Below are 25,839 nucleotides of genomic sequence, written 5' to 3' on the forward strand. Positions count from 1 at the left end.
ATCTGAAACAGGCTCCAGGCTCTGAGCTGTCAGCACAGAGCCTGATGCGGGGCTTGAACTCACGGACCGCAAGATCATGACCTGAGCCGAAGTTGGCCGCTTAACCGACTGAGCCACCCAGGCGCCCCTTTCATGTGTGTTTTTGAGAGAGAGAGTATGCACATGAGCAGGGGAGGGACACAGAGAGAAGGAGACAGAGGATCCGAAGCGGGCTCCGCAATGACAGCAGAGAGCCCGACGCAGGGCTTGAACTCACGAACCATGAGATCATGACCTGGGCCGAAGCTGAATGCTTAACTGACTAAGCCACCCAGGCTCCCCACAAAGATAATTTTCTCAGAAGAAATAACAAATCAAATAATTCTGTTTATGAAATAATTCTAAATACTTATTTTACATTTTATTTTGTATTCTTTTCAGACAGTATGCTTTCCTCATATGGGTCTGTTAAGACCATGGTTTTTTTTATTTTTATTTTTTAACGTTTATTTATTTTGAGACAGAGAGAGACAGAGCATGAATGGGGGAGGGGCAGAGAGAAAGGGAGGCACAGAACCGGAAGCAGGCTCCAGGCTCTGAGCCATCAGCCCAGAGGCCGACGCGGGGCTCGAACTCACGGACCGCGAGATCGTGACCTGGCTGAAGTTGGACGCTTAACCGACTGCACCACCCAGGCGCCCCCCAAGACCATGGTTTTAAACAATCACAATTACTTTGTTTAAGAAAAATTAGTAAACTCAAAAAACAGGACACTAATTTAGAAGCTTCTGCTGTCACTAACAGCATCTGTCACCAGATGCTTATAATTGTAAAATATCCCCTTTATGTTAAAACATAGTACACGAGAAACTGCACAGAAGCAATTTTCTGTTACTGAATACATTTTGTTTATATTGAAAAAAATAAAATAAAATGATGAGTGAAAGAAGCCCGAGTACATACTGTAGGATTCCATTTGTATAGAACTCTTAAAAAAAAGGCAAAGTCATCTATAGAGATCGGTGGTTGCCTGGCTGAGGTGAAAAGGGATTCAACAAAGAGGCACAAGGAAACTTCTGGGGCTCAGAGACAGCTTTGCTATCTTGATTGTGGTGATGGTTTCATGGGTATATACATATGTTGATACCTGTCAAATTGTATATTTCATTATGTGCAGTTTATTTTACGTAAATTATATCTCAATAAAGCTTTAAAAAAATTTTTTTTAATATTTGAGAGAGAGAGACAGAGACAGAGAGAGAGAGCAGGGGCAGAGAGATGGAGACAGAATCTGAAGCAGGCTCCAGGCTCCGAGCTGTCAGCACAGAGCCCAATGCGGGGCTAGAACTCACGGACCGCGAGATCGTGACCTGAGCTGAAGCTGGACACCCAACCGACTGAGCCACCCAGGCGCCCCCCACCCCCGCTTTTTAAAGCAGCCATAGGTTAAACTGTATAGTGCACAAATTTCAGGTCACCTGTGGTCCTTTATACCAAAAAGCCAAAGAGTTAATAATTTACAGTCTCCACGTTGTAAAAGCAGTAGTCTTAGAACTTACTTTCTCTCATAAAAACTCTCGTCAAGATTCTAGATTTATATCTATTAGATCAGATTCTAAACCAATATATAGGAACCTGGTAGTTTAGGCAGGATAATAGAAATAGATCTCAAGACTGCCCATCTACTATCTGCAGAAGAATTATTCCCACAAATTGCAATTGGTATCTACTATGTACCCCATTCTGAATTACCCTGTCAATTTCCATTCAAATTGTCCCCTACGGCACGGCTCCTTCATTTGGTAAAATACGTCCTCCATGGACCTCATTCTACAACCTCCCATTCATTTCAGCTCCTACTGTATCTCTGGCGTTAACTTATGGTAGGACTTTTGAAATTTTCCTGATCCATGATATAAAGTGGCCTCTTGAAAATTTATGAATCCTGGGGCGCCTGGGTGGCGCAGTCGGTTAAGCGTCCGACTTCGGCTCAGGTCACGATCTCGCGGTCCGTGGGTTCGAGCCCCGCGTCGGGCTCTGGGCTGATGGCTCGGAGCCTGGAGCCTGTTTCCGATTCTGTGTCTCCCTCTCTCTCTGCCCCTCCCCCGTTCATGCTCTGTCTCTCTGTCTCAAAAATAAATAAACGTTAAAAAAAATTAAAAAAAAAAAGAAAATTTATGAATCTAATCTTTTATGTAGCCCATATTACACTATGTGCTGCATCCTAAGAGGGATGTAGAGATGAACAAAGTATGGCCCCTGCCTTTAAAGACTTTTCAAACTAGAAATAACCACATAAAGAACTATAATATAACACAACAGTGGCAAGTATCATTAACAGAAATAATGATAACATCTCTCAGGAGATCTGAGGACCAGTCACTTGAAACTGGAGTGGCCGAGTAAAACACTTTGGAGGAGATGGCACTTGACCTGGGCTTTAAAGAATGGACAGAATTTGGACAGAGGGAGGGCATTTCATTAGAAGGACTGGCATCTACACAGGAAAGTGCCAAGTCATGCTCAAGGGAAAGTAAATGGTGCCACACGGTAGCTGAAGCAGATGAAGTACCTGTAGAGGAACAGAGGGAAAAGATGAGGCTGGAAAAAGGAGGATGGAAATACAAGGTAAGGGCCCAAATGCCAGAAAAAGAAGCCATGATTCTATACTGTAGACAATGGGAGACCATGGAAAAAATAGGAGTCAAATGATCCAAGAAGTTCACTGTGGTTGCAGTATGGGAAGGGCACGCTGGCAAAGGAAGCTTAAACGTAATGAGAAGTCAGACTAATGCAACAGACCTAGCAAGAGGGAGAAAACAAGGGCCTAAATTAAACAGGACAGAAGAGGTTTCCTAGGCAGAACTGAACAATGTTAACTAATGGACTGCATGAAGGGGAACATGTATTTAAAAAAGGGAGGAATCTCAGAAAGTTATAGCCAAGAAGGCCCCCTGGAATCATCCAGTGGTTGATCCAGCGACTTTATTACCTTGTCACTTTTACATTTCTGGATCACAAACATTGTTCAACTGTTTTTAAATTATCAAACGATCAACTGCAAAGTGCTTTTTAATCAAACACTACAGATGGGCCTAACATGAAAAAAGCTGCCATCCGAAATCCCACTTTTATATTAATAGTTTCTGCTGTACCTTTCAGATATTCTCAATGCCATACTAGCCTGGGGGGGGGGGGCACTTAAAAACATTACATATAATGGGATCATAAATTCTACAATTTTCTTTTTCCGTTCAACAACATATATTAGAGATTTTCCCACATCTCCATATATAGATCTACCTTAGTTTTTCTAATAGCGGCACAGGGTGATATAGCAATGTAGCACAATTTATTTACGATTCCCTTTTAATGGGCATTCAGGTTGTTTCTAGTTTTTTGCTGTCACTTCTGTTACGACTATCCTTATACATACAGTACATTTTGAGTGCGAGCATACCTGCGTGTTCACTGCCTATGGATCAAATGATAACGCAAATTTAAAATGTTGATGGATCTTGCCAAAGTGCCAGGACAGGCCCTCTTAAGACGACAAACGTCGCCAACCTGTACGCGAATATTGCGGCGCCTCTTTCTCGGTGAGCAACCGCGCTTTCCCTCTCCAATTCCTATTTCAAGGATGAGGCAGTGAAGCGGGCACACCTCACAGGCTGGCCTTGAGCCCTGTGTCTGGCCTCCCGGCCCAGGGTCCTTTCCGCTAAAGTGTCAGCGAGTTTTAAGCCTCACCGCGACTGGGGAAAGCCGTCCCCTCCTCCCAGCCACCCTCGTCTCCTCGACCTCCATTGGGGTCGTCTCACCGATGGTTCTCGTTGAGCAGGGAGAAAAGCGGGCCGAGGCGCAGCTCCGCCGCTTGCTCGCGGAGCTCGCTGAGCGGCACGGTCTGCAGCACCGACTGAAGCGCGCGCAGCTCCTCCAGGGGCGCTTCCAGCCGCGACACCTCCCTCAGCAGCGCCAGCGCCTGGGCCGCCATCGTGCACCTCCAGCGGGGGCTCCCGCGGCGGCACACTCCAGGCTCGCGGCGCGCCTCTCCGAGCCTCGCGAGATCTGCGGGGCGCAGCCTCCCTTCCCGGGCTTTCGGCCGCCGCCGCCGCAGGCTGCCCCGGCCGCGCCAATAGCGATGTGGGGCCGGCGGGCAGCGCGAGCGCCTGGGGGGCCGCCAAGCCTCGCGAGACAGGGGCCGTCAAGGGCCGAGCCAACTGTTGCCGGTGGTTGCGGGGTCGCGGCGGGGCGTCATCGTGGACGCCGCTCGGTGGGTCCCGCAGGCTGACTTTCCGGTCGCCTTGCGTATTTCCCTTCCAGAGCGAAGGCGCGTCAAATGCCCGGCAAGCGGAGTGGTGACGATGAGGACCCACAGAAGCTTAAATGGCCTCGCGGGCGGCCTCTGGGCCCCAAAGCCACAGGCTGTCGGCTGCGGTGGGGGCGGCGGCCGAGGCCACCCCAGGCGGAGCCGAGGCGATTGGGCATATTGCTCCCTGGCCAGACACGAATCCAGAGGAGGTGGAGGGTCATACCTCTGGAAGACAAGATGAAAATTCGCGAGAAGCTGGAAGAAGGCGTGAGTAAAACCGACGTGGGGCGCCTGTTGGGCGTCAACGAATAGACCGTGCGCACCATTAGGAGAAACGCGAAGGCCATCAGGGCCGGCATGGAGACTGTGTCGCCTCTCCGCTCCAAGGTGCGGTGCATTCCCCGGCACGTAAACATCGAGAAGATGGAGATGGAGTTAGCCTTGTTGGGTGGAGGCCCAGACCATAGGGGGGCGGCCTCTGACGCTGAAGGCCGTCTGCAGCCAGGCCAAACGCATTTACAAGCAGCGGGTGGAAGACGAATGGGAAGGGCAGCCCGGATAAGTTTCATGGGAGCAAGGGATGGTTTGAGAAGTTTAGAAATCGCCACAGTCTGCGAAATTCGAGGTCGATGGGAGGGGAAGAAGCGCTGACTGCCCAGTCGGCATCCAAGTATGTCCAAACAACTCCAGAGGCTTATCAGAGCTATGTGCCTCAACGGGTCTTCGATGCCCAGGACATGAGCCAGTTTTTTGGCAGTGCATGCCTCCACGTACTTTTAGGGAAAGAGACAAAAATCCGGAAAGCTTAGAGGAAGCTAAGGACAGGATTTCCCTCATTTTTTGGTGCCAGTGCCGCCGGTGACCAAATGATAAAACCATTGCTGCTTTGTAAAGACCCTAATCCCACATGTCTTTTGGAAAAAGATAAAAACCGCCTTCTGTATTCTGGAGTTCACACCCCAAACCGCTGCCCTCTTTTTGGATTGGTTTCATAATTGTTTTATTCATCAGGCTGGGAGTTATTTAATAGAAAAAAAAAAAATCTTGAGTTCAGAGTGTTGCTAATTTTGGACAGAGGTCCCAATCGCCCAGACTCATTTTTGGTTGCTCATCTTAATGTTGATACTGTGTTTCTCCCCCTGGAAGGCACTAGCTGTCTTCAGCCCTTGGATCAGGGTATAACTGAAGCATTCAGGAGGTATTACACCAAGCGTATGTTTGACTGTATTGAAAAAAACCCTTGTCTTACTTTGAGAGGAACATGGCAACAGTACAACATTGCTGATGCTTTGGTAGTGATAAAAGAGTCAATGGATGATATAAGACCAGCTGCTCTTAATAAAGCCTGGTGGAAACTTTTGGATGATGTTGTGAATGATTATGCATGTTTCCCTAGAGCTAATGAAGAAGTTGCAAAAATCATGGAGTCTGCAACACGGATGGACTTTAACTTCATTGATATCGAACGGGGAAATTAATGAGGTGCTCAAGTTTCAAGCTTTGTTCATAACCGAAAGAGAGTCTATATCAATAAATATGGAAGAAGACAAGACCCTGGAACTAGAGGTAAAGATGAATCTAAGGAAACTGAATGCTTTCTTATGCCAGGCCTCAGACCTCATTGATGCTGCAAAGGATAGGGATCCTTTCCCGTATCGAAGTTTGGCCTTTCAAAAAGACTTCAATAAATTGTTATATACCTGTAAAGAGGTGCAAGAGAACCTTCAAAATAAAGCAAAGGAGTTGAACAAAGAAGACACAAAGAGGAGGTAGTGTGGGTGTAGAAGATGGATACAAAATCTGAGTCTGAAGGGGAGTCTGAATCTGAATCCCAAAAGGAGGAGAAGGTAGAGACAGAGAAAGAGGATAAGAAGCCTCCAGAAGAAGATCCTGGACCCTCAGGCATTGGCGCTGAGACTTACTGTATCTGAAGACTCTGCCAAAGCCATAGATGCAGAATTGGATTTTTGGAATCTAACCTTAGAATTGAATCTGGAGAGAGTAGAAGTGTCTGAGTTGAAGAAGTGAATCCAGAGGCGTTTTCTTCCAAATGATGACTCATGTCTTGCCATTCTTCCTCTCTTGTTCCAACATCACTTTCATCATGACCATGCTTATCATCAGCCACACATCTATATTGTTTCATCATTCCACAAACATTTACTGAGCATAAGCTATGTGGGGTCCCATGCTAAACTTGGGGACATGATCTCAGGAAGCCATCTCAGGATCTAAGGTAAATGGTCATTAACAGTGGCTACATTTCTTATTAATGTAATAGGCATAAAAGATCACAGTCTTGATTTATTTTTCTGGACTTTGGATATAACGGTTTTCTTAGGACCGCTCAGCTTTTTTTTCTCTAGCCCAGTTTTTCCACAGATGCTAAGTTCTTCAAACACAGATGGAGATTTTTTTTTTTTCTTTTAACATTTATTTATTTTTGAGAGAGTGAGAGCAGGGGAGGGGCAGAGAGAGAGGGAGACACAGAATCAGAAGCAGACTCCGGGCTCTCAGCTCTTGGCACAGAGCCCAACGTGGGGCTCGAACCCACAAACTATGAGATACCATGGCCTGAGCCAAAGTTTGGACACTTCACCTACTGAGCCACCCAGGCGCCCCGAAATTTTCTGAGTTAACCATAATAGTAAGTATGAGACTACTTGCTTTTGAAAAGCTGACATGCTCTTAGATTTTCTACAACACTCTCACATTAATTGTCTTTATTAATCCTCACTTTAGGCCTGTGAAGGATGTATTAGCCCTTCCTTTACCAAAAAGTCCACCAAAGCTCAGAGAGGCTATGTAATTTGCACGAGTCTTCACAGCTAAACATGTAAATGATAAGACTAGGGCTACAACTGATTTATTAACCACTTTGTCAGACACTGCTAGGAAGTATGGGTTTTTAAGAAGTTACAGTCCCAAGGAATGAGATAGTAAGCAGATAATTAAACACAAAGGCTGTGAACCGGCAGCCTGCGATCCATATTTGGCTAACAGATGAGTTGTTTGGTCTACCCAGTGTAAAACAATTTTGAATTGGTTTCCAGCATTTCCCTGGCTGTTTAAGGTACTGTTTACCTACAATAGAATTCACCAATATAACTGTGTAGTTGAGTTTTTTTTAACACTTGTGTAACCACTACCACAATCAAGATACAGAACAGTTCCCTTCACTTTAAGTTTACTTGTATCCTTGTGTAGTCAGCTCCTTCCCCTGCCCCAGAAATCTCATTTAAAAATTAAGATATTTTCACATTAAAAAGCTGGATTTAAAAGTTGCAAACCCTGGCAATGGAGAGAACTTCGAGAACTGCATTCTCAAAGGGCAGCAGTCAGTCATTAGCTTGCTGCTTTTCTTATTTGTTTGCAGCTCCCCAGGGTTGATATAAAATGCTGCCGCAGAAGTGTGTACAAAGTGCCTTAGGGAAATAGAGGGCAGTGGGATCAACCCTGGAAAAAGCTGCATGGAGCATCTGGCCTGGAAAGATGAAGTTCACAGGACTTCCCAGAAGAGCAGCTGGGAACAAATGTATTTTAAGCCAGGGAGAGTTAGAAGGGAGCTCCTGGGAGGAGGAGGTGCTGTGAGGGATAGGAAGGCAGCTGTGTGTGTGTGCGCACGCCTGTGTGCATGTGCTTCACTGGTTATTTTTGGCAGGATAGGCCCCTATAAAGTGGAAGAGTTTTGTGTAGGTGTATTCGTGTTTGTGTGCCATGGTTTCTGAAAGTTTTATAGATCTAAGAAACTTCCATCTTTTTATCTGTACATGTGATGTGGGGATTTTTATCATTTTTTGTTGTTACAATGGGGAGGGAAAATTATTATTTTTATTTTTGTAGGAGTTATAGGTCTGCATTTGGTGCGTGGGCTTTTTGTTTCTAGGAACAGAATCGCCTAGTGAGAATAATTACTCCCTCTTTCCCTGCCCCCTCACTATCTCCTTCTGGCCAGCCTGGCTGGGGCCTGGCTGAGCAGTGAGGCAGACAGCAGGTGGTGAGGGGATAGGGCATTTTAGGCCCTCAGTGCCCGCCCATCAGCTTGCAATTCAGCCTGAGGCCACAGTTCGCTACTGTGCTACTAAATTACCAGCGACGCCATGGACAGGCTGGGCTCCCGGTGTCCTCTGCCAGGCTACCTGCGGCCCTCTGTCCTTATATGCCTCCTGGTGAGTGCCCCATGCTACGACTCCATGAACTCTCTCACCCCTAAACCCCCAACCTGGGGATTGAGGGAAGAAACTGCATTTCTGTTTTCTGCTCCTGGGATTTTGAGCTGGGACCAGGCAGGTAGGAAGATCCCTGGAGACACTGCCTGGGTTCTGGAGATTGTAGCATGGTTCTGAAGATTTCCAGCAACCCTTCACTCCACACCTTGTGAGGACGAGTGCCTGGGCTGTGTTTCATGGCGAGAGTTGTCCGGGAGGTGAAGGGGTGTCGCTGGTGAGTTCTCCTGTGAGGGTCACAGGGTAGATTCTTTGCCTCTTTCTCTTGCAGTTACCATCTTGTTTTTCTGCATTTGGGGAAGAGTTTTGTTTTCTCATCTATGAAATATCGTAAAATGTTGAGGTTGGAAGTGCCTACAGAGTACTTCTGGTGGTGGTGGTTGAGCGGGAGGTGGAAAGAACTGTAGGAAAGGATCAGAAGCCTTGCTACTTCCCTTTTGGGTGATTTCTTCCCCTCTCTGGCTCTTCCATCCCCCTTCTGAAAAATTGGCACAAATCAGTGGCTCTTAACCTTTTTAGGACTGTAGATTTTTTTGATTTGTGTGTTTGTGAGAAAGTGTATATAGATAAACACAATGTAGCACTCAACTCCAGAGTATCTTAGATTCCTTAAAACTAGGTCGATTACAAGGTTAGAACCACTGGGTGGTTTCTGAGGCCTCTTCTCTTCTGTCTTAACACTGATTTTAAAGTCAATCATAACCTCTTAAAAGCTGTGTGAATATTCCAGGACAAAAAAGGAAAAAGGCAGAATGAAATATGAACTGAAAGGTTCATATTTTAAACAAATGTAAAGTTAGAAAAAGTGTATAGTAAAAGGTAAGTATGAAAATGTTATAAAGACTTTTAAAATTATAGTAGATCTTTTTCAGTTACAATGTTTTTATTAGGGAATTCTGTGATGTGTGTATTGCCCATCAATCTTACTTTCATAGAATGCCACCTTGTAATATATTGTGGTCCACCCTTGGTTCCAAACTGACTTTTCATGCTTCTGACACGTTTTTGGTAGGTCCACAAACATTTCTCAAATCTGTATCCCTGTCAAGGTTTGTAAAGTGCTGGGAACATAGAAATGAATGGGACTAAGGAGCTCATGCCCAATGGGGGAGACTTGTGCAGACAACTGTCTGTATTTCACTGTGATCAATGGAACAAGAGGATGTTAGCAGCAATCCTGGCCTCTACCTGCTAGATGCCATAGCATCTCCTTCCCAGTTATGACAGTCAAAATTGTCTCCAGACATTGTCAGATGTCCCCTGGGCGGGGGGGAATTGCCCCTAGTTGAGAACCACTGGAGTATGTGAAGCTGCCATGACCCCACTAGACCAATTCCTGGTCATTGCAGTTTCAAAGAGTCCACAGTGGGAGGAAGAGCCTTGGTTTCATGTCTTGGTTCTATCACAGAGTTCCTGTATGTTCTGTCTCAGTTACCTTGTGTGGTAAATGAAAGGTTATCTTAGATAATAGCTGAGGGCCCATTTACCTCTTACTCTTAGCATTTTGATTGTGAGTTCATATGAGAGTTTCCAACACGTTTTAGGGGAGTTTGTAGTTAATCCTGTTAGCTCTGTTTTCCGCTGATACCTGCTGGCTGAAATGTCCCACATCTTCCCCAGGAGTGGCTTTTTTGATTGGGGGGATAGCCCACTGCCCCTTTTGTTTAGAGTCTGCTCTGGAAGCCACTTCAGAGTCGTGTAGTTGATACCTTGCATGTTCCAGTATGTTCAGTTCTCTGCTCAAAGCAGCAGTGGGTGACTCCAGAGCCCTTTCTACTTCACAAGGCTATTCAGTCTTAATAACCACACATTACTGGTATATTAATTCACTAGTTTACAAATATTAACCTGCTGTGGCCATCAACTTTTCTGGGGATACAGTGATGAGCAAAGCACGCTCCCTTCCTCGACTGAACTCGTGATTACAAAGTAGTTTCTCTAGCTGGTTTGAACCCATGACAACTCTGAAGTAGGCAGCACAAGTGTCAGGATCTCCATTTTCTAGATAACATTTATAGAAGGGAGAGGAAGTAACTTGTTGAAGGCCACAGACAGTTAGCAGTAGTGGCAATAGGATTTAAATCCTGCTTTCTAGTGCCTTAATTTTTTTCTTATACTCTAATTGGGTTGTCATTAAAAAACGCACACATGCAATAAAAGCTTCATTGCACCGCCTGGTTCTTTTGTTCTTGCACGGTCACTGGTTTAGTTCAGAGGACTGGTATTTTGAATTGAGGTGTCGGTGGAGGTGGTAGGAGGGAATGAGAAACCCAACCCAGACAGGCCTCTAGTCAAACTGGAGCTCAGAACATAAAAACGCTGCTCAGGCCCTGCCAAGAAGTAGGAGCCAGGCCCCAGGCAATAATGTGGAAGGAGAGTGGGAGAACAGAGGCTTGTTTGAGTGAGGCCTGAGCCCTGGGCTGGGAGGCAGGAGAAGCGCGTTCCTGTTCAGCCTTGCCTGAGTCACACTGTGGCCCCTCCAAGTTGCCTCCATCCTCTTAATGGCTCTGTGGTATCCCCCAAGCAGAGAGCCCTGGATTGGAGACTGTTCATCAGTTGTTTCCAGTTCCTCTTATTTTAAAGTTTATCATTAAAATAGGATTATTCAGTCTTGAGTGTCTTTTGCTCTCACATTGTCACTGCCATCTTCTTTGCTCAAGTTGTTAAGGTCTGTTTCCTAGAACACTGTAGTGGCCTTTTAAATAGACTGCCTTCTGGTCCCTCCTCTCTCTTCTGTTACTTTACTCAGCTTGACCATGTTTATTACTCTCCTGCCTAAAAACCTACGAAAGCACCCTGTCACATGAGTGTAAACCCCAGACTCCTCTGTCTGACCCTTGTCTTTGTAAGTCTTGCCGGTCTTTCTTCCTCCTGATCTCATACCTGCAAACTAGATATCTGTCCCTAAATACCTCTCGACTTTTTATATATTGTCATTTGCTAAGAGTACCTCCCTTTCCTCTTGTAAACCTATTTATTGCTTCAGATCCAGCTTAGACGGTGCCTTCTCTTCAAAGGCTTTTCTGCTCCCTCAGGTACAGCCTTCCTCCAGGTCCCACCACCTCTCAGTTACAATAACACAGGTCACATTACTTTGAATTAGGCTACCTTTTCCACTGGACTACCCACAGTGCCTGCACATATACAAATGAATGGAGGTGAAATTAACTCCCTAAACATCAGCAGATGTAAGAGCTTATCATTACTAATAATCCCCATGGGATGATAGCAGTTCAGTGGTTGCCAGTTGGCTTTACCTCCAGTAGTAGCTCTGTCAATAAGAATGGGTTTCTGCTCATCCAGACTTGATTCCTAATCCTGGCTTCAGCAGTTAAAAAAGCTACGTGAGGGGCACCTGGGTGGCTCAGTCGGTTAAGCGGCCGACTTCAGCTCAGGTCATGATCTCGCGGTCCGTGAGTTCGAGCCCCGCGTCGGGCTCTGTGCCGACAGCTCAGAGCCTGGAGCCTGCTTCGGATTCTGACCCTCCCCCATTCATGCTCTGTCTCTCTCTGTCTCAAAAATAAATAAACGTTAAGAAAAAAAAAGCTACGTGATCTTGATTTCTTTATCATTTTTTTATCACCTGCAAAATGCAAATTTTTAGGCATGAAATATTTAGGCATGAAAATAGGAAAATATTTAGGCATGAAAACTTTGTTTAAGCACCAGAGCTCCATACAGATACCAGGAATTACTTTGTGGATGGGGAATGGGGATGAAAAAATGATGCTTAGTCTTGGTTCCAATGTGCTTGAGCCGGCAGATAGCGAAGTGGCCGTGTCACTGCTGACCTGTGTTTTTCTTTCCCCACCATGTAGATCCTGGCAGCTTCTTTCCTGTCCTATCCAGTGCTCAGGACCCTTAGCCTGCAGCTCCATTCAGCTATCACCGGCAGCTACGTATCCGGCACTTACTCCATCGTCTTTGTCAACTGTCCCAACGAGCAGATTGCCAGAGATATTGCCAGGTCTCGTGAAGAGGCTCGGGTGCTGTCCCAGGAGGCTGGGGGAGCTACCGGGATGCTCCACGGTGGCCACTTTGGGCTCCCTCTCTTGCTTCTGACAACCCTGTGTGTCCACTACGCAGCTGTCAGCTTGGGGTGATAAGAGGACCACGGCTGAATGAGCCCCCCCCCCCAACCCCCATGGATCCTGCTCCTGGGCCTGAAAATGTTGAGTGGCACATGGGAGCATTTAAGGGATATGAGGTGTAGAGAGTCAGGTGGCTTGCCCAGGGCGTTAAAGTCAGAGGATGGGGGGACTTTGCAGGTTGAGAATTTTTGTCTTACAATTCTTGACTCTGCTGTCTTCTTGGAGATATTCTCCTAGCTTAGTATCAGAGGTGCTCGCCATGACAAGTGAGGGCGAGGAGGCTGTTCAAATACTTGGCAATTTTCTAAAGGCAGCTATGGTGTGGTGCGAAGAGCACTGGACTTAGAATCAAACGCTCAGGATTTGAATGTTGGCTGTGCCACTTAGCTACCTGTGTGATCTTGGGCAAGTTGTTTTCTTTCTCAAAGCGTTAGATTTCTCAGTATAACATAACATCATGCCACTTACCTCACAGGGCTGTCGTGAGGATTAAAGGAGAGGAAATATGTGCAATTCTTACCCCACTAACTTGGATGTAATAGGTACTCATTAAATGTTTGTTGACTATGAATCCCCCCCCACCCCCCGTACTCTTTTTTATAGATACAGCTTTGAAGAGGGTTAGTGGATCTAGAGGGTAATGAATTTGGCTTTTTACTTTGTAGCTCAGCATTCTTGAAGTCTGATGATAGACTAAGTTACAGTCTTTTAAAATGTTGAATCTGGTCTTTGGGGACACAAAGCCCCCCAAATTGTTGGTCACAGATTAACCTTGCAATTTATTCAATTCTCTTTCCCCCAACTAGAATGTCTATTTTTCCTTCATTAATGTTACCTTTGGAGAATAGCCTTGTCTAAAGTTTTTCTTTTTTTTTTTTTTAATATTTGTTTTTGAGAGAGAGAGAGAGAGAGAGAGAGAGAGAGGGGGCAGGGCAGAGAGAGAGAAGAGACAGAGGATCTGGAACAGGCTCTGTGCTGACAGCAGAGAGCCCAGTGTGGGGCTCCAGCTCAGGAACTGTGAGATCATGACCTGAGCCAAAGTTGGATGCTCAACCAACTGAGCCATCCAGGTGCCCTGAGAATAGCACTTGTCTAAAAGAACCTGTGATTACTCCAGAAATACAACCATAATATTTAGCAGCTAGAAACTGAAATCCTTTCCGATGCTTCTGGTATGCCCAGGGTCTGTGCTAAACTGTCTCGACCCCTGGATCAGCCAGTCTGGGTCCTGTCAGAGAACTATCAGCTGACATCTGTGAGGTGGGGTGTTGGGAGGAAAAGGATTCTAACACCTGGGTCCTAACTAGTTGGAAGTCCAGCTCAGTAAATGTATCAGTGTCAGCTTGGGGAGGGGTCTCTATTGCCTTCTTGCCTCCGGGGTTCTGATGAGAAGTCAGGTGTTTATTGGGGTCTTGTTCCTTTGTAGATAATACTTTTTCTCTCTGATAGTTTTTAGGAGTTTCTATGTTTTAAAAAAATTTTTTTTAAATGTTTTATTTATTTTTGAGACAGAGAGCATGAGCAGGGGAGGGGCACAGAGAGAGGGAGACAGAATCCAAAGCAGTCTCCAGGCACCGAGCTGTCAGCACAGAACCCAACGCGGGGCTCGAACTCACAAACTGCGAGATCATGACCTGAGCCAAAGTTGGACGCCCAACCGACTGAGCCACCCAGGCGCCCCATGGAGTTTCTATCTTTTTAAAATTGTACTCTAGAGAGAGAGCGTGCGATCAGGAGAGAGGAGCAGAGGGAGGGAGGGAGAGAGACCGAGAGAGAGAGAGAGAGAGAGAGAGAGAGAGAGAATATCTCAAGCAGCTCCATGCTCAGCATGGAGCCTGACACGGGGCTCAGTCCCACGACCCTGGGATCATGACCTGAGCTGAAATCAAGGGTCAGATGCTCAACCAACTGAGCCACCCAGGTATCCCTCTTTTTTTTTTTTTTTTTTTTTTTTTAATTAGGAGTTTCTATCTTAATGTTCAACTGTTGGTTTGGTAAATATTCTCTTTTTATTCTTTCTCTGTCCTTTTCCTGTAACTCCTAGTTAGGTACATGTTGAATTTGCTCTCTCTGACTGAACTTTTATATTTTTCTGTTTCTTTATTCTATGTACTAGGAGAATTTTGGAGCAGTGTCCTCTCTTATTTGTTTTTCAGCTGTTTTGCTATTCAGCCCTTCTATTGATTATTTTGTTTAAACGTTTACAGTTTTTTTTAAATTTTTAAAAATTTATATCCAAATTAGTTAGCATATAGTGCAACAGTGATTTCAGGAGTAGATTCCTTAATGTCCCTTGCCCATTTAGCCCATCCCCCCTCCCACAACCCCTCCAGTAACCCTCTGTTTGTTTTCCATATTTATGAGTCTCCTATGTTTTGTCCCCTTCCCTGAGGAGGACATTTTTGTTTCCCTTCTCTTATGTTCATCTGTTTTGTCTCTTAAAGTCATCATATGAGTGAAGTCATATGATTTTTGTCTTTGACTAATTTCACTTTGCATAATACCCTTCAGTTCCATCCACGTAGTTGCAAATGGCAACATTTCATTCTTTTTGATCACTGAGTAATGCTTCATTATATATATATATACCACATCTTCTTTATCCATTCATCCATCGATGGACATTTGGGCGCTTTCCATACTTGGCTATTGTTGATAGTGCTGCTATAAACATTGGGGCGCATGTGCCCCTTCGAAACAGCATCCCTGTGTCCCTTGGATAAATACCTAGTAGTGCAATTGCTGGGTCGTAGGGTAGTTCTATTTTTAGTTTTTTGAGCAACCTGCATCTGTTTTCCAGAGTGGCTGCACCAGCTTGCATTCCCATAGAGTTTTTTTTTTTAAATAGTTTAACCACCTGCTCTTCTTTCATAATTGCCTGATCATATTTTATGGATGCAGTAACCTTGCTTTGTCTTTTATGGATATTAATTATACTTAATTTGTGTTTAATTTTTTTCAGCCTTCTTGACATACAATTGACATACACAACATTGTTAAATTTAAGGACCACGTGATACTTAATGTAAATATACAACACTAAACAATTACCCCAGTAAGGTTAGTTAGCACATTCATTACCTTCCCTAGTTCTCTTGCGTGTGGGTGTGTGTGGTGAAAACTTTGAAGATTTGCTCTCAGCAACTTTCAAGTGTACACAGTTCTACTTATTTTAAAATCTTGGCTTTGAATGTCCTGTTAACTGGTTCTCTGGTGTAAATTCTTCTGTTTGTTGAGTTTTTGTCTCTCTTGGTTACTGACCTTCCTCAGTTACCTTGTGATTAATTGTGACCTCTCTCATCTTTTTAGTCGTGCTTGTGGGGAAGTGCAGAATGGCTGCAAGGACACGCAGCGCTGTCTCCAGTGTGAGTGCGCACTGGGGGGACGTTCACCTGGCCGGGGTGTCCTACTGACTGGGTTCTGGCACACTTTCCGCTCCTGCCTGGGGACAGACACTCCATTACTGCTGCCTGGGCCCTGGGAGATTTTGGGGGTCCGCCTCTGCTGTGGCGTCCCAGCTACCCACCTTGGTGGTTGCCTCCGCGTTCCTGCCTGCTCTGGTTCCCGTCCCCTTCAGATGGGGACTGTTGCTCTCATCTCCCGTGGCAGCTCCCCTGCACACTCCCATTCGTGTCTCAGGACTGCCCTTTCTTCTTTGGGGCTTCCCCACAGTCGTTGGTACGTAGCGCGTTCTTACCGTGTGCTGGCATGGCTGAGCAACAGGTATTTCCTGTCACTTCTAGGCTTTGGTGTCAAAGGGGAGGATGGAGTATCTGTCTAGTCTGTCCGGTCGGACTGGAAGTCTCAAGTGGAGCCTTTAGGGATGTGGCCGTGGAGCTCTCACTCAACCTATTTTGTTTGGTATTTTTTATTAGTGGTTTGGATAGAAAAGAGGCAGCCAGGTGTAGTTTCCAGGCTTTGTAGAAGCAGAGTAGATGGTACGTGATGGGGAGGGCCCGTCACCAGGAGCAGGCAGGAAGCCCAGCCTGAGCTACAGAACCAGCAGCGAGACCGCGTCTCTCAGCTTCAGTTGGTGTGGTGGTCTTTCTTCTTTCGCGTTCTTTAAAGTTTAGTCTGCTGCCTCTCAGTTCTGGGTCAGTTCAGTTCTGGTTCTTGGCAGTGTTCTTAGATCTCTTCACTGACAGACACGTTCTTAGCTAGAAAAGTGATCTAGAAACATCTCTCGTTGGGGCCGGAGTATAAATCCTGAATGTTGAACTGGGAGACCTGGATTCTAGTGTCCTCTCTGCTTCCCACTCCACATACAGCCTTACACAAGTCATCTTCTCTGGGCTTCGACCTCCTGTAGATAAGAGGGAAGTGGATCAGATCGGGGGCGCAAACACAAATACCCACAAGCAGGCCCCTAAATGAGCAAAGTGGGCTGGGGTGTGATGAGGGACGGCGATGGTAGATAGCAGCCCTGACTCTTCTGCACACTGGGAGGAAGGAGGGCAGTGGGAATGTGTGGACCTGAGAAGTGGATGTCACCTCGAGGGAATAGCCACTGCTCAGCTCTAAGTAAATGTGACCTTGGAGGACAGTATGTCCAATGTTACAAGACTCACTTTCTGGTGAGAAACAAGGTAATCTATTTTTTTTGATGTTTATTTTTGAGAGAGAGAGAGAGATAATGCACACGCATACACACACAGCAGGGGAGGGACAAAGCGAGAGGGGGACAGAGGATCCGAAGCAGGCCTGTGCTGATAGAGTGAGCCGGATGCAGGGCTCGAACCCATGAAACCATGAGATCATGACCTGAGCCAAAGTCGAACGCTTAACCGAATGAGCCACCCAGATGCCCTGATAATCTCTTACTTTTTGAGTGTGAAATATCCTGATAGTAAATATTAGTAACAAAACCAAGAATTTTTAAAATGCCACAAGAGCCAGACCACGTATGTGGTTTGTGATTCACTAGTCTGTGAATTTGGCAGTTTCTCGAGGCTCTACGCGTCTCTATCTTCTGCTGTCCTTGGATGAGCGTGAGGACCTCAGCTGCCACCTGTGACTCGCTGCTTGTCTTGGTGTGTGTGTGTTAATCAGTCAGCTAATGTTCTCTCTTGCTCTCACACTCTCTGGTTTTGGTTTTTGGCCACAGGGGCTTTTTGAATAACATAGCCCTCCACGTTTCTAGTCTTTTACCCATGGACAGGTTGCCGTGACAGTCTCTGAGGAGCTCACCTTCTGGGCCTATGAGACAATGGAATTATTTTTTTTTTAAGGTTTAATTCACCCCCTGTGTTTCCTTGCCACAGTCAGGACCAATAAAATGTACTTTCTCAGCAGACGATTGAGTGAGCAAGCCTTGCAGCAGGTGCTTAAACAGATTTGTGCCATGTGTCTCTCCTTACAGTCAGGGATTTATTTATCTCTGGAACTTTCCAAGGGACTGTCACAAAATGTGGAGCCTTAAATAGAGCCACGTTCAGCCTGGAACTCACGGAAGAGAAAGTAGGTCAGTTCTCTTGGCAACAGCTGAGGGCAGGAGGTATCAGTGAGCAGGGCTCAGGGTCCAAGCACTTCGGAGAATAGATCAGGCCCCCTTGGCTGCCTGAGACCTGAGAAATGTTTGTCAAGGCCTGCCTGATTTGAGGGCTTGAGGTTTTGATGTCTGAGAACGCCTCTTTGCGTTGATGACTTGCCGGTGCTCCTGTTTCCGTGACACCTGTACTAATTCAAGTGCATTTGATTGTGTTCATCAGGGTTCTGCATAGGAATCAGACTATCAGACCAGGGATTCCAACCTATGATCTGTCAAAAAACAAAAAAATCTTACAGGTCTGCAAAGGTGATGATTGTGCTTTGAGGCCTGTGGTTTCTAAACCTTTACATAAATTAAGAGGTGAAAAGAAGTATGATGGGTTTTTGCTTTTATTTGGAGTTGTATCTGATCTGTGTGGTCACGTGGGTATCTACAGATCAGAAGCAGTGTCAGCCGGATACCTATCAGACAAAAGCAGAAGATGGTGATAGAATAAAATGGGTTCTTGACTGAAAGGTTTGGAAACCGCTGACTGAACCTATCCTGTTACTGTAACTATACAGCAGGAGAGGCAGCCTGAGTCAGGGGGACATGCCTGTCTTGGACAGATGCTCGAATACTTACTCTTGGAATGAAAGAATGTGGTTAAAGTCACACAACCATCCACTGCAGGGTCAGGAACAGAATCCAGGTGTTGTGCTCTGTCCAGTGTTAATCTGTTCCCCTTCCCCTGGGCCTGTCCTTAAAACTGCCTTCCCATAGCTGTTTCTCTACCTTCCTCCCCATCCAGGGGAGGACTTATAAATAGCACTGTCTTTAGAAGTTCTGTGCCTGGTGGTTATGGAATGTGTTGGTTTGAGGAGGAAGGGGCCTTCTAAATGGTTATCTACGTAAACTCTGGTTTCCTGGGCAATTCCCAGGAACTCCTGTCCCTTGTCCCTTTTCTTAAGACGCTGGGTACTTACCTTGGTGATGGTCTCTCTTTCTCTCTCTCTCTCTCTCTCTCTCTCTCTCTCTGTCTGCTTTAGGGCTATACTGGATAAGAAGCTGGCTGCCTCTGTGAACATCCTGCCCAAGGCATCCTCACTGTGAGTTTTGCTGTGGCCTGTGGAAGAGTGTGGGAGTGCGAGGTCAGGTACTGGCTGGTGGGAAGGACAACGAACTAATGGGAAATTGTCAAAGAACAACTCAAAGGCATTTGATTAACGAACAGTTCATTGTTAATTTATATTCAGAGGAAATCACCTAGTGGATTTATGTCAACCAATAAAAGCAAAAATAGGCTATGTAAACAGAAGGGTGGAAAAAAATTGTAGTTTAGGAACAATGAATCTTGTTTGCACATTCTTTGTTTAAATTTTTTTTTTTAAGTTTATCTTGAGAGAGAGAGACAGAGACAGAGACAGAGACCAAACACATGAGCGGCTGAGGGCCAGAGACAGGGAGAGAGTGAGAATCCCAAGCAGGCTCTACACTGTCAGCACTGCCCCAGCTCGGGGCTCAAACCCATGAACCATGAGATCATGACCTGAGCTGAAGTCAAGAGCTGGATGCTTAACCAACATTCTTTGTTTAAATTAGTTAGCTTGTTATTAGCAAAGAAGTCAGACTGGGGGTACTTGAGTGGCCCAGTCAGGTTAAGCGTCTGACTTCAGCTCAGGTCATGATCTCACAGCCTATGGGTTCGAGCCCCACGTCAGGCTCTGTGCTGAGAGCTCAGAGCCTGGAGCCTGCTTTGGATTCTGTGTCTTCCTCTCTCTCTGCTCATTCTCATTCTCTCTCTCTCTAAAATAAATAAACATTAAAAAAAAAAAGTCAGACCAGACATTCCATCCCTGAGTAAGCCTATTAAGATATCAAGGAAAATAATTCCTGTCCCTTTTGAATTCTGTGGGAAACTCAGAGGTTAGCTTATGTGACAAGCTGCTTCTTTGTAGTGTCTGCTTCTCATTTTGTTAACTCCCTCACAGGAGTTAATCCTGGTTGTACCGTTTCCCTTATCAAAATATCTCAGCCTCTCAGTACTAGCTGTGCAAGATTTGTCTTATGCCTTGATATCTCTGATCAGCCTGTTTCTCATCTCCTTCCTCCCCTGGTGGGGGAGGGGGAGAGAGAGAGAGAGAAATAGTGTCTACTCTGAAGGTCAGAGCAGGAAAGTGCTGTGTTATGAAAGCCCCCTCCACACCTCCAGCAACGCCCTCCCCTCAGTGGCTCACATCTGTCTGTAGCTGTAGCTCCCAAGTGTGGCTGTGGGTTTTTTTAATTTTTTATCTTTATTTATTTTTGAGAGAAAGAGACAGAGTGCAAGCAGGGGAGGGACACAGAGAGAGGGAGGCACAGAATCTGAAGCAGGCTCCAGCTCTGAGCTGTCAGCACAGCCAAATGTGGCTGTGTTTTAGAGGCCTGAGCTCCATTCTGGAGCTGCTACTCAGTCATTCTCCCTGGGGGTTGGGCCTGGCTCACTGAATTTTAAAAAAATTATGTAAGTGATTCACATAAAGCCAGTGCTTGGGAACTAGAACAGCATTTCAGCCTGGCATTCCCTTCATACGTCCATCCTTTTTATAATCAATCCCTTCACACAGTGCCGATGGCCTAGGTCATCTTGGGCTTGCCCTGGGTCAGTGTAGATATTCTCAGGCCAAATTTCTTTCCCTGCCAGTGATGCTGTTTTTGTGTTCTTTTCTCAACATCGTTATTGACTTTTTTTTTTTTTTTTTTAACTTTTGGGCCTGTTTCTTTCCATATGTTATAAAGCTCACTTTTTCCCTGAAGCCTCCTGTGTTTTTTTAGTTCTCCATTTGTGGGTTCTCCACTTAAAGAGTCAGTAATAAAAGTAGCAGTCCAAAGGATGGGAGGGGCCTGGAAGTCATGACTATAGGATGAGCACAGAAAGAGCTGGAAATGCCCAATTTGGAGGAGAGAAAACAGGAGTTTCTGTAGGGCTGTCCTGAGGTGGCTCTTCATGTGGAAGTTAGGGAAAACAACTGGGTGGCAGATGTTGGCATACCGGAAGGAAAACCATCTCAGGTGAAAGCCTGTAAGGAAGATCGATGGACTTCTTCAAGAGATAGAATGTTCAGACAGCTACTAGAAGCATGCATTAGAATGATTGGACTCGATGACCTCTGGGGACTTGGCCAATTATAGACATTTTTGTGTGGGGTTGGAAGGATTTTAAAGTCTCCGCCTTGGTAAGCCACCTAATTGGGCCAGGTTTGGTATCTCCTGGACTCTTCTTGTGAGCATCATAATTTGGTTTTGTTCTCTTCTCCAGGTACTTTTGGAATGGAGAAATAGAAGAAGCCACTGAAATCCTGTTGGTGAGTGAGGATGGGGGGGTGGGGGGGGTTGGGGCCTCGATGGAGAGTGAGACCAAGGTTCCAATTAAAAATGAGCAAAGATGGGGCGTCTGGGTGGCGCAGTCGGTTAAGCGTCCGACTTCAGCCAGGTCACGATCTCGCAGTCCGTGAGTTCGAGCCCCGCGTCGGTCTCTGGGCTGATGGCTCAGAGCCTGGAGCCTGTTTCCGATTCTGTGTCTCCCTCTCTCTCTGCCCCTCCCCCGTTCATGCTCTGTCTCTCTCTGTCCCAAAAATAAATAAACGTTGAAAAAAAAAATTTTTTTTTAAATGAGCAAAGATCAACTGCTTGAGGTTCTTGCCTCACATCAGGTGCCCTAGGTTAATCTGCAAATGCAACGGTGCCCGGTGACCTGGATGAATGCTGTCTCCAAAATGGCCAGATGAACGAGTAGCTGCATGGCTGGGGCCAAGGTCCTTCCTAAAGCAGGGATTTTTTTTTTCTTTTACAGCTAATAAAGACAAAGACTTCCAAGGTCCGCATGCTGTTCAGCTATATCAGGTAATGCTGGTGTGTCTTTTCAGCCAGGGATGTCCTGGGAACTAAGTGAATGAGCTTGAAAAGCAAGAGACCTAGAGCCTAGTCACCAACCTCTCATATGACCCTGGGCATGTCCCTGTCCCTCAGATTCTCCAGCTATAAAATGAGAGGCTAGAGTGAGTGAATGGAGACAGTAGTTCTCAAGATTTTGGTCTTTGGATCCCAGGGGAGCTTAAGGTTATATTAAAGTTTATTGCATTAGAAAGTAAAACTACGAAATTAAAAAAATGTTTTAGTTCATTTAAAATAATAACAATACAACTGTTCTATATAAACATAAGTAATACATTTTTATGGGAAGTAACCATATATTCCAAGAAACAAAGTGAGAAAAATGGCATCATTTTATATTTTGGCAACATCTGGCTTGTTGAGAAGGCTGCGTTTCCTCAGAAAACATACTCCCTCTTAAGTACTGGGACACTTTTACGCTCATGATGATAAACTCAAACTTTCAAACTTCTAATTTTTGCTTGAAAACATGAATTTTTTTTCCTCAACAAATGGTATCAGTTGTCTTCATTTGAGTGATCGGCTCACTTTGTTCACATTAGAGAAAAACGTCTGCCTAATGCTCAAACCACAGTAACCAGCATTTGTAAACATGACAGACAAATTATGGTCACTCAGGCTTGAAATTAAAAATGGTGTTCCATGAAAAAAAGTGCAGTTTGTTTAGTTTGGCTTGTGGCTTCAATGGGCAGACAGGTTTAAGACAACATTGAACTTCAGTATCCGGCAGAAGTGCTTTAATGTGCACTTTCCATTTCGTCATTAATGAGACAGGGACTCCAGGGCTGAAGTGCAATAGCAAGCAATAGCGATCTTCGCTGTTTTATTGAGGATGTTCTTGAGTGAACGTGACTTTTCTGAAGCCCGAGCGTGCGGTGGAGAAGAGCACCGTGAGGCTCATACACTGTGGTGCCACTGCCTTGCCGCGTGCTGAGGTGCCAGCAGTCTTACTCGGCATTGTTTTGCACCAGCAAGCAGTGCAGGGGTCAACACAGTAAGAAGATTAATAGAAAATTAGTATTTTTCGGGGCGCCTGCGTGGCTCCGTTGGTTAAGCGGCCGACTTCGGTTCAGGCCATGATCTCGCGGTTCGTGGGTTCGAGCCCTGCATCCCACTCCGTGCTGACAGCTCTGAGCCTGGAGCCTGCTTCATATTCTGTGTCTCCCTCTATCCCCTCCCCGCCCCCCCCCCCTCTCTCTCTCTCTCTCTCTCTCTCTCTCTCTCAAAATAAACATTAAAAAAATGAAAACTAGTATTCTTCTGAAAACAGTTTTGGCCTCATGGACCTGGCAGAGTGTTGGAATTCCCCAGGGGTCAGTGGGCCTCACTCTGAAAACTGCTGGTCTAGATTGGTGTTCACGGTATGGTTTGGGGAGTAATTGGCATCACCTGGAAGCTTGCTAGGACTGCCTCCTCACTGTCACCCCAAACTAAGGAGTCAAACTACAGTTTAACAAGATCCCCATTGGATTCCTATGCACGTTAAAGCTCGAGAAGCGCTGGCTTAAATCATTGATGCTTGGGGCGCCTGGGTGGCTCAGTTAAGTGTCCGACTTCAGCTCAGGTCACGGTCTCCTGATTCGTGAGTTCCAGCCCTGCGTCGGGCTCTCTGCTGTCAGCACAGCTTCGGATCCTCTGTCCCCCCTCTCTCTCCGCCCCTCCCCAACACATGTGTGCTCTCTCTCTTCCTCTCAAAGGAAAAAAAAAAAAATCAGTGATTCTTGGTGGTGGCACGGCAGCTCTTACTACTAACGTGTTAAAACGGTCTTATTCTGTGTGTCCAAACACTGCCTTCATACACACACTGAGTTCTGTATGTCTGCTAATAAAAACACATACGTGAGGGAGCTCCTTTTCTGTTTGCTAGAGGAGATGCTGCCTGGTTTTTGAATCATTGAATAAACTCAATAAGATCTTAAAAAAAAAACAAAACAAAACAACAGAAAACAAACACACTGATGTGTGCCCTGAAATAAGAAAATGCATTATCCTTGGTCACTGGATAAAATCACCCCAACTCCAAATGTTTAGGCACGCGTGCATGTGTTGTGATTTACTATGCATGCTGTCTCATGAAAATTTTACAGTGCCTCCTTCATTGGAAAGGAAGCAGGGATTGTTCCCCGCATTTGAAAGATGGGGGACTGAGGCCCAAGGCCTCATATCTCTTCAGTCTAAGAAGCAAAAAGAACTTGCGTTGTGTGCCGAGGGCCAGGTGAAAGGAATGGAGAGAAAGAAGAGCTTCCTATGGGTTTGGATGGTCGAGGAAGATCCCTGGAAGATCAGTGGTTGAGCTGGGCTTTGATAGATGGGCTTGTAAGTGACGAACAGAGAACTTTCTTGGAGGAGAAGACAATGCAGAGATATGGGGGGTCGTTTGGGGAAGGCACAGCGATGAGCATGGGATAGTGATACAGACAGTAACTGCCATGTAATGAATGCATGCAGTGCCCATCGGTACGCCAGGTAAGTGCCTTCTGTGCCTTGTCTCACTCCCCAGCAGCCCAGTCACATAGGTACTATTTTGACACCCTTTTTTTAGGGCCTGTGGAGAAATGAAGTGATTTGTCCACGGTCACACAGCTACAAGAGGCAGGCTTAGAATTGGAACCCATGACCGGGAGACTCTAAAGCCATCTGGCCCACCTCATTCCTTGTTGACAAATGGGAAACAGGCCCAGGAGCAGCGGCCCATGGACCTGGGCAGGTGGACCGTGGTAGATGGCGGTAGATGGCAGCCTCACAGGAGGCTGGCCGGTTGGGTTTAACTGCATAGGCTGATTCTCATCATAGTCACTCACAGGGCTCTGCTTTCTTTCCAAAGGTTGGTGCATCCTTTTGAAATCCCAGAGGTCTTCAGCCTTCCCATGGACCAAGGAGATGTGCGCTATCTAAAGTGGCTGGAGGAGGGCACGGGGGAGGACTGAGTGGGGGCGGCTCGTTGCAGGTCCCGCCGGCTGCCTCTAGCCTGCAGCAGCCGCCCTCTGGGGAGGCGGGGGGCCTCTGGCTGCCTCCTCGCATCTCTGGAGCCTGTGTCTGTGTCAGCGCGGAAGAGCTGAGGAACTTGAGGAGGTGAAGGTCTGAGGCCCCTGAGGCTGGAGGAGGAGGCCGGGTTGGTCGGGCCATGCAACACAATAGAACTGGATTCTGAGTGCTTCATGCTTAAAGGTGGCCAGGGGGTGGGAGGGTGAGGGCAGTTATATGGGGGGGGGGGGTGGAGGGCCCAGGGGAGATGGCAGTGAGGGTGACGTTTGTCATCTCCTGCAGTTACTGGGCCTACCTTGGGTGCCCAGGATGCAGGAAGAAGACCTGGTGACCTGTTCATCCGGTGTGTGGGATGAATGTCACTTTCTAGGGGAGCTGGCAAGCACTTTATCCAAAAGGATGAATTGCTAATGGTGGGGTTTCAGGGACAAGCAGGGTTATTTTTTGTAACTAAAGATGGTATTTGTTATTCCTGAATGGTGGGAATGGGCTTTGTGATTGGGGATAGGACTGCAGGAGTATTAGGGCTTAGACACAGCTCCGTGGGTGGAAATAGGTCTAGACTCCTCCTAGCCTGAATGTGACAGGTATCAGAAGGTTCTGGTGCCTTGCTCATTAGAGACCTAGGTTCTGAGCCCAGGGTACTAACCTGGTCACTTGAGCATTGAAATTGAGCATCCTAAAGTAGGAAAGAACCTTGGGGAACTGCTAGACTAGGGTTTTTCAGACTTGTTCCCCTGAGCTAGCGGTCCACAGAAGGTACGGTACCCTGGGTGCTTCCTGGGTGGGATAAGGGTATGAGACCCGCTCCCCACCCGTACCTCAACCAATATATACCTCAACCAGTAG

The 25,839-nt window shown here is 46.2% G+C and overlaps 2 protein-coding genes across 6 annotated transcripts in view; one reads left to right on the top strand and one right to left on the bottom strand.

Moving 5' to 3' along the window:
* Positions 1–4,092, bottom strand: part of PSMD5 (proteasome 26S subunit, non-ATPase 5) — a 26,755-nt gene extending 22,663 nt beyond the window's left edge. The window contains exon 1 of the mRNA XM_040482133.1: positions 3,798–4,092. Within this exon, the coding sequence (XP_040338067.1) occupies positions 3,798–3,970 (173 nt within the window). The 5' untranslated portion in view covers positions 3,971–4,092. The remainder of the gene's footprint in view (positions 1–3,797) is intronic.
* A 699-nt stretch (positions 4,093–4,791) lies between these two features.
* LOC121034908 (protein CutA homolog) lies at positions 4,792–25,182 on the top strand. Of its 5 annotated transcripts, XM_040482134.1 has the most exons (6): positions 6,839–8,457; positions 12,333–12,481; positions 19,122–19,181; positions 21,371–21,416; positions 21,905–21,954; positions 24,830–25,182. In XM_040482134.1, the coding sequence occupies exons 1-6, from the start codon at positions 8,389–8,391 to the stop codon at positions 24,930–24,932; spliced, it is 477 nt and encodes a 158-aa protein (XP_040338068.1). In that variant the 5' UTR covers positions 6,839–8,388; the 3' UTR covers positions 24,933–25,182. The 5 variants fall into 5 exon arrangements, 2 of the variants coding, with proteins under 2 accessions (XP_040338070.1, XP_040338068.1); XM_040482136.1 differs by lacking the exon at positions 19,122–19,181 and having other exon boundaries at positions 6,836–8,457; XR_005792665.1 differs by lacking the exons at positions 6,839–8,457; positions 12,333–12,481; positions 24,830–25,182 and adding an exon at positions 4,792–6,524 and having other exon boundaries at positions 19,122–19,228; positions 21,905–21,950.
* The last annotated feature ends 657 nt before the right edge of the window (positions 25,183–25,839 follow it).

The sequence above is a fragment of the Herpailurus yagouaroundi genome, unplaced genomic scaffold (assembly GCF_014898765.1).
Source record: "Herpailurus yagouaroundi ecotype Mexico unplaced genomic scaffold, PumYag 160, whole genome shotgun sequence".
Lineage (NCBI taxonomy): Eukaryota > Metazoa > Chordata > Mammalia > Carnivora > Felidae > Herpailurus > Herpailurus yagouaroundi.